Source organism: Nomascus leucogenys, chromosome 18 (assembly GCF_006542625.1).
Source record: "Nomascus leucogenys isolate Asia chromosome 18, Asia_NLE_v1, whole genome shotgun sequence".
NCBI classification, from domain to species: domain Eukaryota; kingdom Metazoa; phylum Chordata; class Mammalia; order Primates; family Hylobatidae; genus Nomascus; species Nomascus leucogenys.
The window spans coordinates 43,339,740-43,355,625 of record NC_044398.1 but is presented as its reverse complement, the minus strand read 5'-3'; the positions used below and the strand labels follow the sequence as shown (position 1 = coordinate 43,355,625).

The following is a 15,886-nucleotide window of genomic DNA, read 5'->3' as shown; positions in this document are numbered from 1 at the left end:
AGGTTTACCATTTGCTCTCCCACCAGCAATGTATAAGCATACCTGCTTCCCAACACTTCTGCCAACACATATTATTTGATTAATTTTCTTGGCTGATAATGGTATCTCATTGTAGTTTTAATTTGTATTTCTCATTGTGAGGGAAGTGAAGCATCTTTTCATGTTTTGAGAGCCATCTATGCATCTTTTCCCATTGTTTCTGTTAAGTCATTGATTTGCAGTACTGTAATTTGTGATCAGTTGTAAACATGAGCTCCTCTGGCCTCTTAACCATCCTTATCCAGCCCCTCTTCACGTTCCTCCTTGCCTAAAAACAAGCTCATTTAAACAGATCATTCCTGTGGCCCTCTCCCTTTTGAGATAAATCAGATGGGCAAATTTGCTTTTGTTAGGGGCTTGGGACCCAAATGTTTAAAATTAGCTTAGCTGATGAGTGAAAAGGAGGCCCAGTTGGGGGTTGCACAGAAAATGAGAGGCGTGGGTAATAGAGGAGGCTGGGCAGTAACCTGGCAAGAAGGCGCCAGAGGCCAAGGAAGGCGCGCTGGTGTCCTGCAGTGAGAAGGATGTGTGTGATATCAACTGGGTAAACACACTGCCATAGCTGCTCCAGCGACAGCAGGCTCTCTCAGAAGGGAACTGAGAAAAGGGGAATGCCAGTTTCTGCCAAGGATATATGGAAAGGTTTTTTTTCCTCGTATGTTCTTTGGCAACCTTGTTAAAATCATTTAAAATGGTGAATTTGATAAGAAAGCCAGCCACTAAGAGACTTGGATGTAGCAAAACAAATTGTCGAAAAGTATTTATCATTTCTAAGAAATAAAATAAACTGGGATTTAGGCTTGATTAGAAATCCAGAGGTTTGTTTTGGCATAATTAATTACAACATCTGAAGAAGGGAGGATTTTTACAAGAATTTTTTTTGTAGTGAGATTGCTTTATATTCCTTTTCATGACTGGAAAGTCTGTCATTTGGCAACCTGCAAAGAACTTCAGGAACAGAGGGCCTAAGTTTTCTTGACACATTTGGATTTTTGCATGATGAACATTTGCACTTTTATTAGTAATTGTCGAGTGGTGTATGTGGTCTGATCCTATGGAGAGGAGAGTGTAGGTGTTCTCCAGAGCTAGTACTGCCCCCAGCTCCTGCGTGCCACACTGCCTGCTGCTTTCAGAAAGAGCAGGACAGCTGGTCCTGTCCCATCTAGTGAGGTCCAGTCCCATCTAGTAAGGTCCTGTCCCATCTAGTGAGGTCCAGTCCCATCTAGTAAGGTCCTGTCCTGCAGAGCTCCTAAGAGGGGATTGCTGGCCTTTGACTACACTGGCTTCCAGAATCTGACCATGGAACCATATTTGAAGCTGTCAGCTTCATTTTTTTGTTGATCAGGCCAGTCTTTTAGATCTTTGTTGGTTGATAGATTTCTTTCAGCTCTACAGCAGCAACAAATAAAGCTCCTTAAAACTGTTTTCTTGACCATTCTGCCTATGGATTGGTTCTGACCTTTGAAATGTTTGCTGTCCTTTAGATAGTGACAGAAGGAGCCTCTTCTGGGAGCTGTGATGACCCCACAAATCTCACTGGTTTTCTTGCTTTTATTGGAGGAGTTAGCATTTGTTGAAGTTTATATTTATGTAAAATAACAATGAGTAGATTTTAAAATTTTTTTTGAAATTCTGTGATCTAATAAGAGAGACTCTTTCTCTGTCATTGGGAGGCTTGATGAGGATCGGACATACCTGCTGAGAGTATCCTGTAATGTTTTCATAAGATTGGAAAGGGTGAAATGAGAGCAGAAATGCAGGCCGAGGATGCCAAGGCTGTTTCCTGTTTCCTAAGTAAAACTGAGCAGGGCAGAATCTCCCCAGCCCTGCCAGAACTCCCTTCCTCCTTGGGTCCGCTGTCACTGTCATGCAGGCCTTGACATCTGCTACAAGTGCACACACATGGAGAACCACACAGGAAAGTGAACACACGTCCTGACGTGTGTGTGCCTGGTGTGGCTGCTTCCTTGATCCAGGCTTTGTTGTGTTACAAGGCTCTGCCCTCCTACCTTCAGGCGTTGCTCCTCATCGTGGGCACGCAAGGATGGAATCGTTACCCCAGAGTACACTTTTTGACTTGGATTACTTGTAGTTTAGTACTGGAGTTCAGAACTTTAGTTTCCCATCAGAAACCTGCCTCCTCCCAGGACACTGACCCTGATTGGGCACGATTTTCCAGATAAGACCCCACCTCCTCCCACAGGGTTTGCCTTCCCTTCAGAATACAGGAAAGTACACGTGGTTCCAAGAGGATCATGCTCTTACTAAGATAAAAGGGAGGAAGGTGACTAGGTACTTTCCTCTGCTGCCATCCCTTGAAGGGAGGAGGCTTCCTTCAATACCTCATCAGTTCTAGGGAGTATGCTTGACCCAGCAACACAGAGGAAGAAGTGACCTCATAGCAATGAGGGGCAAGCATGTGGATATTGCTGGGTATTTCTTCCTCAAAGTCTACCTGGGAACAGGTGATGAAGACGCTCACTTCTCTGCAATACACCATCAGGCTGTGGTCTTCATGATACATTTCAGCCTTGCCTATGTGTGTTGAACAGAGCTGGTCATCCTCAGAAGTAACAGAAGAGAGCAATAAGTACAGGAAGGCTTTCAGTCCCAGAATAGTGTTAGGACTAAATGTCAGAGAACAGGGGGACTGTAGGAATTTGGGGACCTTAGCATGGATACCCTCTCAATCTGCTCCCCTGTGGTATAAACAGTAAAGCCCATGATACTAAAAGGCCTTGCGTGCTTGTCTCTGTGGCAGGTGGAGCCAGTGATGGGTGCCCCGGGAGGAGGATGCTGGAGAAAGAGGACAGTGTCTAAGGCAGTTGGAGAAAGAGGACAATGGCTTATGCAGTCAGGCCTAGAAGATGCAAGGAATGTCACAGCATAGTGTCCACAGGCATCCCGAGATGTCTCTCATTTTGTTTTAGGAAGAATATTGACAAAGGTAGTGATGGGAGGGTTATTTCAAGGATGCTATTTTCATGTGTCCAAGTAAACTTAAGATTCCTAAGAACTTTGATCTCTAATACTTTTAAAGACCGTGTACCTCATGCCCATATGCACATTCAGTTAGAAAATAAATGTAGATTCTTTGGTGAATTCGAAGATGTGCTCATGGAGTGGCACAGCGTGATCTCAGTGTATACATGAAGCATGCTGATGAGAGCTTCTTGGATCTTGTTTCTTCAAGTGAACTTGCATTAAAGTGGTGTTGAATCTCTGCATTGGGAGTGGGAGCAGCCATGCAATGGGTGCCTTAATCTGAGTGCCATCCTGGCTCTCTCCAGGCTGCTTCATTTGCTGTGAGGGGTAGGGGGAGGAGGAGTTTCCGGGCAATGGCCCTATCGGTTCTGGTGGTTGACCAAGGGTCGGGGGTCTCAAAGGTGGAGTTCCAGGATGAGAGTGCACCCTTGGGGATGGTACTTAGAAAGAGTGGGGGCTAGGCCTCAGCCAGGGAATGGTGGGCCAGGGTGGAGCTCCTTTGTATGAAGGAGTTAGCGCCAAGGGCCACGCAGGTGGGCCTGCAGAAGGTAGGTGGTGATATGGCCTTTCCAGTGATAACAGACTCGTGGCACTGTTTTCCTGGGGCTGTTGGGGTTGCATAGAGCATATTCTAACTCAGGCTTACTGTCTTAAGGAGGGAAGAATGCTTTTTTATGAATGCGCGTAGGTCTGTGGGGCTGTGGAGCCTGGGGAATCCGAGGCTGGCGTGGGAGTCTGGGGCCCTCTAGCGGTGGTGGTGCATCCTCAGCTCAGTGCCACTCACTGTCCCTATTTCTCTCTGTCCATTTCTCTCCTCACTGCAGTGCTTCCTCTCCTTCCTAGATTTTTTTCTCTAAGTTTGACTATTCACCACCCCAGAGGCTCTGTTCTGTCCCATGACCTCTTGCTGTACTTTCTTTCAAATCTAAATTTTCTTGATTATTTTTCTTAATTTACAGTTTCAAGATTAGACCTATTGGGAGCACTCTGTGCTCTACCTCAGCCCCTGGTTGAGCTATGGATTGGTGTCCCCCGTGGTCACGTGGTCTGGACTCCCTTTTGTGTGAAGAGCTGTGGCAGGGCAGTGAGGTTTTGTGGAACTCAGGGAGCATCTGGCACTATGTATGAGGTTGTGAGGTGGGAGAGAGCTCTTAAATCTATGAGCCTTGTTGATCTTGGGAACTAGGAGAGAGTGCTGGGGAAGCCAGTGCCAGCAGGCCTGGAGCCTCATATTTCTTTGGCATTTGTATGATACCTTGTAGTACTTTGTTTCTTGACTTATATATGAACTAACTCAATTTAGATGCTTAGAAAATAAACGGCCACTGGACCTGCAGGAGATTAGTAGTGGTGTTCCATAGTCTCAGACATTTCTTACACTTTTATCCACAGATAAGAAAAAAATAGCGATATTTGATTTGTTTTGGCAAGGCTCAGAAGGATCTAATATGTGTTACTCGTTGAGCAGCGGGAAACAGCAGACATTTCCAGGGTTTCTCCCTGTCACCATTCAGGAGACAGTGCACACAGTCCCCTTGGCTCTTCCCTGAACACTGACCAGAGGTCTGTCATTGCAGGCTGGGAGTCCTCCGTCAGCATCAGCTCCGGCTCCGGTGTCCTCCTTCTCTCGCACTTCTATCACGCCATCCAGCCAGGACATCTGCAGGTAACACTCTGCTTCAGATGCTGCCATGATCAGTGTGCAGCCAGAAATAAGCATTAGTGTCTGTAGGTTCTTGAATTTCCATTTGCTTATTCAATCTGCCTTTGGTCTAAACAGTTGGCGAGTTTTATGTGTGGTTCGCTCACCAAGTTACCCATGCTAGTCTCATTTCTTCACTATGATGTCTATTCTCTTTTAAAATTGTTTTTACTTTCTGTGCTTTTATCCCACTGTTCTGCATGCAGTTCCAGTGCAGTGTTTTCTGAGTGTTGTCACCACAGTTCCATGCAGTCTGCTGTTGTCTTGAAAGCTCCTCACTGCCAGAGTTCTCTGACACAAGGGCTCACTGTGACAGTTATCTGTAAGGACACATTACAGGCGTCAAAGAGAAATTCCTTTGGTTCAGAATGGGTCCAGGCCTTGAAGCCTGCTAAGAATACCAAAGCCAGAAGAACACTAAAGTTCTCAAGGTCCCTCAGTGATGTGGGTGAGAAGGCGCAGGATACTTCAGAAAGTTTTGCCTATGTGGAAAGAACTTGTTCTGAAGGAAAATTAATACTCCCTCAAGATCCGTGTCTCAGAACTAACAGGTTTCATCATAAAGAAAAAGGAACCCTGAACCACAAACCTCTTGGCAATTCCAAACATTCCTGTGTTTCATGCCTTTCTGCCAGTCGCTCAACTGCCTCAGAGGTGGAAGCTGGCAAGAGGGGCAGGCCCGGCCTGCTGCTGGAAGAGAAGGCAGATGTTGAGGCCACGTCCCGAAGCCGGCGACTGCTCCAGTACCTGTTCTCACTCTCGCACGGCTGGAGCGCCAGCAGCCTGCACAGGTTCCATGAGCTAGAGAGCCGCGCCGCTCGCCTGCACACTGCCAAGTCCTCCAGCGGGCTAGCAGGGAGTATGGGCTTCTGCTCTGACGAGATGGGAGATGACGACGTCTTTGAGGACAGCACATCTGCAAAACTGAAGAGTAGGGTTCTGCGGGCGCCCCTCTGCTCCACGGAAAAGGACAGCGACCTGGATTGTCCTTCTCCCTTCTCTGAAAAATTACCCCCCATATCTCCCGTGTCCACATCAGGGGATGTCTGCAGGTTGGTTTACCAGGAAGTGCCATTCTAGCCATCTCTGCTCGCATCGGGAGCCTCATCTTGCTTTAATATGTGAAGTTTCAGGAAAATGAAGTAATAGAAAGTTGTAACCAGTTGTGGGTTGATCGTTTTCTCCAGAAGAATAGAGTATCAATATCATTTGAAAAACTTAATTTTTATGACACGAGTCCCAAGATAGTTTCACAAATGATAAAAGAAGAAGCTGGCTGGGCGCGGTGGCTCACGCCTGTAATCCCAGCACTTTGGGAGGCTGAGGCGGGCGGATCACCTGAGGTCAGGAGTTTGAGACCAGCTTGGCCAACATGGCGAAACCCCGTCTCTACTAAAAATACAAAAATTAGCCGGGCGTGGTGGCGGGCGCCTGTAATCCCAGCTACTCAGGAGGCTGAGGCAGGGCAGGAGAATTGCTTGAACTCGGGAGGCGGAGGTTGCAGTGAGCCGAGATTGCGCCATTGCACTCCAGCCTGGGCAACAAGAGTGAAACTCTGTCTAAAAAAAACAAACAAAAAAAAAACAAAAAAAGAGGAAGAAGCTACACATATTAAAGGCCAAGCTGACTCTTCCAAACTAAAAATAAGTAGACTTTGCATAAAGAAACTGGAAGAAAGAAACTAGTATCTTCAGTTTTCCAGCCTGATGGTCCAGATTTTAAGCATTGTTGCATCTCCCAGCCTCTTTTTTAACCCTTGCTCCCCACCTACCCCCAAAATGTGTGTGGGGACTGGCTGTTCTCCAGTAGCTCCTTCCTTCCTTCCTTTTAACTGGGGTGTAGCTACCTATGTCCCGTCCTAACTCTGTTTCCCCCCTTTATCTTTCCTTGTGCAGCATCCTTGTCTGGCCTCCATAATTCACTTTTTGTCATGACTCTTGTGCCCTCCTTATTCTGACCTTTCCCCAGTCTCCGCTCCTTAGTGCCAGCTGTCGTCATTTCTAACATTTGGATCAGAGATCCCCTCACTAAAACAGCCTGAGAGCCTGGCTCCTTCCAGGACGAGTGCCCCAAGCTGTTCTCTAGCTGCTGGAAAAGACCCCTCTGTTTCTTAAAAGCCTGTTAAGTTCCTTCAGGCTAGTAGCTACATCTTGCTGCATACTTCTTTGGAAATAGAGAGTGCTTTCAAATTAATTTCTCACTTATTGCTATTAGTGGTCCCAAGAAAAAGGGATGAAATTGCAGCATCTTGTAATGGTGAGTTTTTTAGGACTAGGAGAGGTACTGTGATCTTTGTTTACTTCCTGAGAGACAACAGAAATGTGTAGTTGTGGGGTACGAAGGTAAAGTCAGTGATTATAACTAAAAAGCAAATATCATTTAAGGTCACTGGTATTTTTGGAAGTTGGAATGCTGGTTTTGTTTTACATAGAAATTTTCCCTCTAATTATTTTACCATCTTATGTTCTGGAAAATGATTCCATGTTGCTTTAAATTCATCTTTCAGTGAAGTTCTTATGTCTTACCAAAAAATGACGGCTTTGTCATTTCTTACATCATTTTTTCCTTTCTGTTGCCAAATGCCCTCCAGACTTCCCATGTTGGTGCGGTAAGCTAGACATTTTTAATTTGTAGTGATTGTTTTCATTTGTGTTTGTATGTTTTTGTGCCCATAGTCACTTCTGTAATGTTCGTTTCTGAGTTTCCTTTGTGGGGATTGACCTGCCACTGAAGCGTCAGCTTCCCTGTCATGGGACTCTACTTGGAATGACGGGTTTTCCTTCCACCATAGGATCTGCCACTGTGAAGGAGATGATGAGAGCCCCCTGATCACCCCCTGCCACTGCACAGGAAGCCTCCACTTCGTGCACCAGGCCTGCCTGCAGCAGTGGATCAAGAGCTCCGACACACGCTGCTGCGAGCTCTGCAAGTATGAGTTCATCATGGAGACCAAGCTGAAGCCGCTGAGAAAAGTACGTGGGAGGAAGGGATGCTTCATCCTTCCTGAAACCAGTGACCCCCAGAAAGCTGGTGTCTCAGATCATGAGGTCATGGCGTGCCTGCGTTCATTTCCTTAAAAAGCTGGGGCTGGTGCTTACGTTTGCGTTGTAGAGATTGTTGTTTCTGGTGCTGATTTTCAAGTCCCTCTTCTCAGGAAGAAGCTCTTTCTGACCATTCATAATCCTTCTTTTCCCTTCAAAGTAAGACTGCTTGCTTGTAGGTGTCAGTCATCTGGCCTTTGACTACAGACTGTGACATACCTTAGCACCTAATTTTATACATATTAACTGTTGACGTCCTGCTTCTCTGATTAGGACTGTCTGTTGGAGATTAGTATCTCCCCAGCACCCAGCACAGTGTAGCACACAGTAAATTTATTTGTATACACCCATGATAAGTATTTGCTGGATGGGAGCATGAGTAGGTGGATAGGAAAAAGAAAGGAAGCACAAACGTTGCGTGATGTGCAACTGTCTTCAGAAAGGACCCACAGGCGTTGCATGACACACAGCTGTCTGGAGGCCCATGTCGCTGCTCCCTCTGAGAGGAGCTTTGTCCACTGCACTGGCTTCCTGTTTAAATGTTGACTGTTTCATATATCTCTCTAGATGCCCAGCACAAAAGGTTTTGTCTGGAAGAATAAAAGACTGTTCCTATCTCAGAACGTTAATATTATAAATTGCAAGATAAGTCACATAATCAAATACTAGCCAATTAAATGCTAAATGATGCACTGGTAGAGCATATCAGTCATTCAGAAAAGGAAATGCTCATTATGGGTTAGAGTGCTGGGGAAGTGGAGCGACGGTAGCCTCATAAGGGTGTTTGGGTTTTAGAGCAGTTCTTGAAGGATCACTAGGATTTGGAGGCAGAGTGAAAGGAGTTTAGAGAGGTCAGGCTGTCTGTGGAGTAAAGCATATCCTAGAAAGGTGAAGGTGAGCATTGACAGGGTGTCAAGCTACGTATGTTGTAGGAAGTAGCAGGGAGCATGGGGCACTGAGGCACTGACTCTGTATTATAGGTAGGAAGACCAGGGAACTTGCTAGTGTATAAAATCCCAGCAGAAAACAACCAGATGTTAGAGAAGGCTTGTGCAAACAGCTTAAAAAAATGTTTTGCCCAGTAGCAGCCTTGTAATATATTGGGTGCCTACTCTATGCTAATCTCTCAATATGGGAAGTCCTCGAGGCTCTATTTTCAACTACCCTGCATAGACCCATCTGGAAAGAGGCTGTGACTAGGGTTGTTAAAGGATATGTGCGGAGTGTTTACACATTGTTCTTTCTCTCTACCTTTATGTGTTTTCTCCTGATTCGGAAACCAGTAAATGAAAAAGTCTGGCTATTTGGAGTAAATTAATGAGCTCCTAGAGGAAATGGGACTAGCAGAGTCTGCTTGTACCAGGAACTCTTAGCGTCGATTTTGAGCTGTTGCTTCGAGCCAAAGTAGCAAGGACCAAAGAGTGAGCGTCTTCTGCCATTCACCTTCACAATTAGTGTGACCCATCTGCTAGTGTGTTGTGGCATCATCAACCCTCTTCTTCCGCTCGTCCATGCCAGTCAGCACATCAGGGAGACTTAAAACGTAGCACCTGGGTCCTGGGTGAACATACTGTTTTCATTAGGACTGAGATCATAGAATTCTTTATCAGGCCATCTTATGTCTGCTTGCAAGAATAAGCAGACAAGGGGATTTTTGATGGTAGTTCAGCATTCATCTTGATCCTGGCTTCTTTTCATTGCATAGAAAGTTGGCTGCACCTGGTACCTGGTTGAAGCCAAGTGGTTTTAGGAGAACAGTACTTGGGGGAATGCATCTAGTTTGGGAAGGGAGAAGTGGGGCGGAAAGCCAATCTTACCTACCTACAATGCTCTCACCGCACCAGAGCCCTTCCCCAGAAGCCTGAGCCTCACACTCTGTGTTGTTTTTCTAGTGGGAGAAGTTGCAGATGACGTCCAGCGAGCGCAGGAAGATCATGTGCTCAGTGACATTCCACGTCATTGCCATCACATGTGTGGTCTGGTCCTTGTATGTGCTCATTGACCGTACTGCCGAGGAGATCAAGCAGGGGCAGGCAACAGGTGAGTTCTCAGGCTGAAGAGCAAGCTCAGCATGGGGGCCGGGATAGCTCACAGGAGTCCTGGGGTCAGAGGATTTTCCAGTTAGCCGAAAATGTCTGGGTTTCTGGAGGAGGGACGTCAGTTAGGAGGCACTAGCCTCCTTTTTGGCGTTTCTTTTGCTGTGGTGGTAGTTTTTGAAACCCAGTCAGGAGAGTTCATATTCCGGAGCATGAGAATCTCCGCAAACTACGTCCTGTAAAAGCAGGAAGTAGCTGGACACTGTCTTCCACTCTTCTTTGACTAAGCAACATTGGATGAGTTGTGAATCCATTGGTCAGTTGTGCAGGCTTGTAGTCTCCAGATACTTAGGAGGCTGAGGGATGGAGGATTGCTGAGGCTCAGGAGTTCAAGGCTGTAGTGTGCCATGATCACACCTGTGAATAGCCACTGTGCTCCAGCCTGGACAACATAGCAAGACTCCATCTCTTAAAAAACAACAACAACAAAGAATCAATTGATTATGGGAAGTTCAGAGGTTGTGTTTTTCTTTACTTCAGATCTTAAATAAAATCTAATAGGCTGAGTTTTTCCCTTCCAGGAATCCTAGAATGGCCCTTTTGGACTAAATTGGTGGTTGTGGCCATCGGCTTCACCGGAGGACTTCTTTTTATGTATGTTCAGTGTAAAGTGTATGTGCAATTGTGGAAGAGACTCAAGGCCTATAATAGAGTGATCTATGTTCAAAACTGTCCAGAAACAAGCAAAAAGAATATTTTTGAAAAATCTCCACTAACAGAGCCCAACTTTGAAAATAAACATGGACGTGGAATCTCTCATTCCGACACAAACTCTTCTTGTTGCACAGAGCCTGAAGACACTGGAGCAGAAATCATTCACGTCTGATTGTGTGCGGGTTGTCATTTTCCTGGACATCCATGAAGAGCTGAAGGAAATTGTTTACTGCCAATTGTATACCTTTCTTATGTCCTTTAATAGCATAGACTGGACAGGTGACTATTTATAGTGGCTTCTCTTTTTCTAAACCCTCCTTAGTCTCCTAGAAAACCCTCCTGTGGGCCGGACGTGCCTGGGTCCTGCCTCTGCCTGGCAGCTCTGTGGGAAAGTGGAAGACCCCATGATGACATCATGGAGAGCCAGCAGAGTTCCTGCCCATGGTCTTGAGCTGAATGAGAGAATAAAATGCCAATCCCAAGGGAAGAGGAGGAGCAGCAGTGCCCAGGCCCTGATACCCAGCCGCCTCCAGCTTGCAGCGGTCCCCAGCCTGGAGCAGAGCATTGGGGAATGTCTAGCCATGATGAGAGGATTCCCTCTGCACCATGGCGAACCCCAGGAGATGATATTGAAACAGACCCCCAAACACAGACTCCTGCCCGCCCTCTGCCGATGCTGCCTCCTCCATGCTCTTGAGCAGGTGGGGCCGTGGTGCTCTGTGGTGGCGCATGATTCACTGAGCAAACAGCACTTTACAGAAGAAAATCTTTATTTTGTAATATGTGTGTCCAGTGGGATTGACACTCAAAAAAAGTCTCACTTAGAAATCTTCCCTTCCTTACCTTTGTATCTCCTTTACATCATGAGAGATCAAAAACCCATTTTGCCTTATATATGCTAAGAAGCGTGGCATTCGTTCTGTTGATAAAACAGACTCATGACTTTAAGACAGGACAAGCAGGCCAGAGGCTTTTTTTTTTTTTTTTTTTATCACAGATCTCATGGGAATTAATGGATGCTAAATGGCAATTAAAGCATGATTCCTATGCTTTTGAGCCTGTTTTATGACAAGGTGTTATTTCATAGACCTGCCCCGTACATTTCTTTTTTGTCAACCCTGAAAAAGAACAGTTTCTGAGATAGAAATGGAAGGAAAGGAAGTGAGTAATGACAACAAAACTGAATATTTAAAAAGTATTCCTTTATAGTTAAATCTCTGCAGTTGGTACTGGCTTCACATTGAAAGAGCAGCCATGTGCCACCCTGGCCAGGGTGTGTGCACTGCATGCAGGTTCTCCCTTGCATGCAAGATGGGTGCTGGCCCACCGTGAGGCTTCTGCTCGGGGAAGTTCTGTGGAGTCACTGCCAGGGCCAAGAGGCAGGCGGGCTGGCTCTGGGACGAGGGCCAGGTGTGAGCAAACTGCCAGGGTCCACTGTGCCACTGCTCCCCGGCCACATGCCCGCCCAGCTGTCGCCTTAACCGGACTGAACAGACAGGATCCTTCGGGATCCTTGGCCCCACTCTCAGTCCATTCTGTCATCAGGGATTACCACCTGTACCATTTTCATAAAACAAAACCAAAATCACTACCATGAAATGGCCTTGTCCCTCTAAAAAGTCTGTTTAAAATTCTGTTTTTAAAACCCAGTTTCCTAGTTTTCCAGGCAAATAGTTACCTCTGGGAAAGTTGCCGGGGGGCCTGAAACACAATGTAAGTAGCGCAGATGCTTCCTTTCCAGGCCATTCTCTCACCCAGCCTGCAGGGAAGAGATGGGAGATGCTGGGGGTCCTGCCCTCAGTCTTTCTGGGCCTTAGGCGTTTCGTTCGTCCTGCTAAGGGTATGAAGCAAACACAAGGTGATTTCTTTGCCTTTCAGAGTGGAAGCCCTGGAGTTTGTTTTGAAGGCCAGGAGGCTGAAGGATCTCTAAGCTACGGTGTGGGCTTAAGAGCAGCAGGCTTTGTCTTCCTGTCTCCTCCAAGCCAGTGTCTGATTCCTTGGCAACACAGGTCTTAGTCTGTGGAGTGGCTCTGCTGTGGCCTTCCTCTGGCCAGGCAGGCACTGTCCAGCCATAGCCAGCTCCTGAGAATAGGTCAGCCTCCCCTTTCTGTCTCCCAGGGCACATCCAGCCCGTGCCTGTGTTCACTGTGCCCCGAAGTGCAATTACCCATACCCCTTCTCAGCCTGGGGACCCCAGGCAACCACAGACTGTCCATTCAGGGGAGCTGAATTCCAGGTCAGCCCTGCCAGTGTCCCTTAGGAACTGCCCAGGCAAGGCCCTTGGTTTTGTATACTTGTTCCTGCCACCCAGCAGTAGATGAGTGTTTCGGGTGAAGACCAGGATAGATTTTCTAAGTGTGAATCCCCACTTCACATATGGAACCCCTTATGCTGAACTTGAAAACACCAAGACTTCCTGTAGACAAGAAAGTGCTTAGGTAGGGACAGCCCCTGGGCAGCGCACCCAGTGTAGCTGGCACCCCACTGTGGCAAAGGTGCCTTGATAACTGAGCCCTGTATCACTCCCATGCCCAACCAGATTCTCATGGGAAGTCCTCTCCCTTCTTTTCTGCCTAACACCAACTCATCATTTCTGGCCTCACTGTGGACAATCCACACACATTCTTCTTTCCTGGCGGGGCACAGAGCCACCCCCTTGCCTTTTCTTTTCTTGAAGGTTCTAGTTCAGCTCCTGATTCATCAGACCCTTCTAGCCTCCTGCATCTAGCAGTGAAGCATGAAGCCTGGTGGGGATGTGGTACTCCCATCTGGTATGGCCACCAGCTCTGCCAGTGTTCCTGTAGCCTTGGAAAACCTGCTCTCTCGGTTCTTTTGGGTGCTGTGTACTCCCCAGCTTCCCCCCTGCCCCCCATTTTGCACCTGGCTTTAGTGAAAGGATGGCATTTGGTTGACCCATATAGAAACCCAGAATGAGGTCTCAGGGCCAGGAGGCCTGGTACTTGTAGGCCAGGGAAGGGGAAGAGGTAAGTGGTCTGGGGTATCACCAGCCAGCCCTCTCTGATTTGGCCTCTACTCCCCATAAGTCACAGTACCATAAGCAGGCTTCTGGCCTCAGCAATTTGGTCTTTGTGCCTAAGTTTGTTGTGAGAATTTCCTGAAAACTCTATAAAAGGTCTCTTCCTACTCTAGGCCTCTAATGTTTTTCCCCTTTTTGCTTCAGTCCACTCTTCAGTCTTGTAGGCCTAGTTTTCAAACCTGCACATGTGTCCTACCTGGCCACAGGCATGCAGGCCTCAGGCAGCTGGGCCAGTTTGGGAGCCTCAGGTGATGTCTGCACGATCTGGGACTGCCTCTGCACCCCTGCTGTGGGCTTCAGGGTTGGAGAAGGGCTGGGACCAACCGGGTGAGATCCACGAGGCTCTGGATGTGGTTGGAGAAAAATACACAATTGAAGTACTTTCCCTTTTTTTTTTTTTTTTTTTGAGACGGAGTCTCACTCTGTCGCCCAGGCTGAAGTGCAGTGGCGCAATCTCGGCTCACTGCAAGCTCCGCCTCCCGGGTTCACGCCATTCTCCTGCCTCAGCCTCTCCGAGTAGCTGGGACTACAGGCTCCCACCGCCACGCCCGGCTAATTTTTTTGTATTTTTAGTAGAAACGGGGTTTCACCGTGGTCTCAATCTCCTGACCTCATGATCTGCCCGCCTCGGCCTCCCAAAGTGCTGGGATTACAAGTGTGAGCCACCGCGCCCGGCCAGTACTTTCCCTTTTGAATCTGGTTTAAAACATGCAGCTTCCATCTCTAGCCCAAGGAAAGACCAAAACATAGGGAAATAAAAGCATTCATCTTTGTCTTGGAAGTAATTGTTGAAGCTGTGCAGTTGATCAATGCACAGTCAGATGCAATGTTTATAGAAATTGATTGTTAAACCAAATTTACACTGGCATGTGTGGTGTAGTTTCTAAAAGGCACTTCACATTTGAAATTTTTCTTACCTTAGAAAGTTTCTAGTGATCTAAATGTCTAGTTTTGTATTCTTTTGTGTATGTTCACTGTTTCTCAGTATTACCACTTGAATAATTATCTGTACAGGGGGGTTTGTGCTATACACTGGGATGTCTAATTGCAGCAATAAAACCTTTCTTTAAAAAGGAGTTTTGCCATGAGAGTGTTTTCCTGCAGGGAGGCTGGGGACATTGGCAGGCACTCCGGTTCCCTGACCCCCTTTCCAGGGTTGTCTGGCTTACACATCAGGAAATAATATGCGGCTCCTGGAGGTGTCTATTTTCCTCAGCCTCCCTCAGACACGTGTCAGGGGTGGGCTGGCAGTGTCTGGATGAGTGTGTGGGATGGGAGTGAAAACAGGCATTTCTCATAGGTGTGTTTGCTTCAAACATCCAGATCCTACCTGGGCTCACCACCCTGAGGGAAGGCAGACTCAAGTCTGTGTCGTTGCATGACCATGGAGCACTTGATTGTGATCCAGCCTTATCCATAGAAATTTGTCCTGACCCACAGCCCAGCTGAGAAAGCATCAGGGAGACCAGCAGGGTTGCTAGTGACAGCTCTGCCACGCTGCATCCCCTGGCTCTGGCAAGGCCTCTGAGGGAAGGCAGTGCCATGATCCTCAGACAGCAAACCGCCCCCAGGGCTGGGAGTGCTGAGGCCTGGTTGCAGCTTCCCTACCACATGCGAGGCCAGGGTCAGGGGTTGCAGGAGGTGACGGGGGTGGGAAGGCAGGCTTGCCCAGACGTGCTGCTGCCTCAGAGGTGATCCACAGAATTCTTCCATTCTGGGCTGCCAGCTGACTTGGGAGCTAGGCACAAGGCTGCTTTGCAGAGCCATGGTCACAGCTCTCCCCAGGCCTGTGGCTCCAGGTGGGCGACAGGCCTGCAGAGCTGCTGAGCCTGTGTAGGAAGGTCTGTGCTTGTGGCCAAGAGGAGGTGGGGATGGCCCCTGAGCTCCGTGCTGAGGAGGGTGGAACCGGAAGAGGAACCTGCCCCTGTAAGAAGGTGAGGGTGGTGGCTCTCGGGGAGCCATTGTGCTTTTGGGGAGTTTTAGGAGTTTTTCTGAAGACACACCCGACAGGGTCTGGGTGCAGGCAGGCTTGAGAGGATGGAACCAGCCACACTGATGGGGTACTGGCTGCCTGTAGTTCGCTGCCACCAGGGACTCCCCACAGTCTCTGTCGGGGTAGCAAACTGCTCGAAAGCAGCTTTCTGTTTTTGTCAATAAGCTATTAGAAAACAGCAATGCGCATTCACTTAATATATTTACGGTTGATTAACTGCTACAGTGGGCAAAGTTGAATCGTTGGGACAGATTGTATGGCCTACAAAGCCTACAGTATTTACCGTGTGCCCCTTTATAGGAAAAGCTTGCCAACTCTGTCAATGTGAAGGGTGTCCCT

The 15,886-nt window shown here is 47.6% G+C and overlaps 1 protein-coding gene across 5 annotated transcripts in view; it reads left to right on the top strand.

The window, feature by feature from the left end:
- MARCHF8 (membrane associated ring-CH-type finger 8) overlaps positions 1-14,008 on the top strand; it is a 143,070-nt gene extending 129,062 nt beyond the window's left edge. For 3 of the 5 annotated variants that reach the window (XM_030798424.1, XM_030798425.1, XM_030798423.1), the window contains 4 exons: positions 4,602-4,690; positions 7,518-7,698; positions 9,660-9,807; positions 10,385-11,416. In XM_030798424.1, coding sequence (XP_030654284.1) covers positions 4,602-4,690; positions 7,518-7,698; positions 9,660-9,807; positions 10,385-10,689 — 723 coding nt within the window. In that variant the 3' untranslated portion in view covers positions 10,690-11,416. Of the gene's footprint in view, positions 1-4,601; positions 4,691-4,932; positions 5,779-7,517; positions 7,699-9,659; positions 9,808-10,384 lie in introns of all 5 variants that reach the window. The other 2 variants (XM_030798426.1, XM_012502887.1) reach the window with 2 other exon arrangements.
- The last annotated feature ends 1,878 nt before the right edge of the window (positions 14,009-15,886 follow it).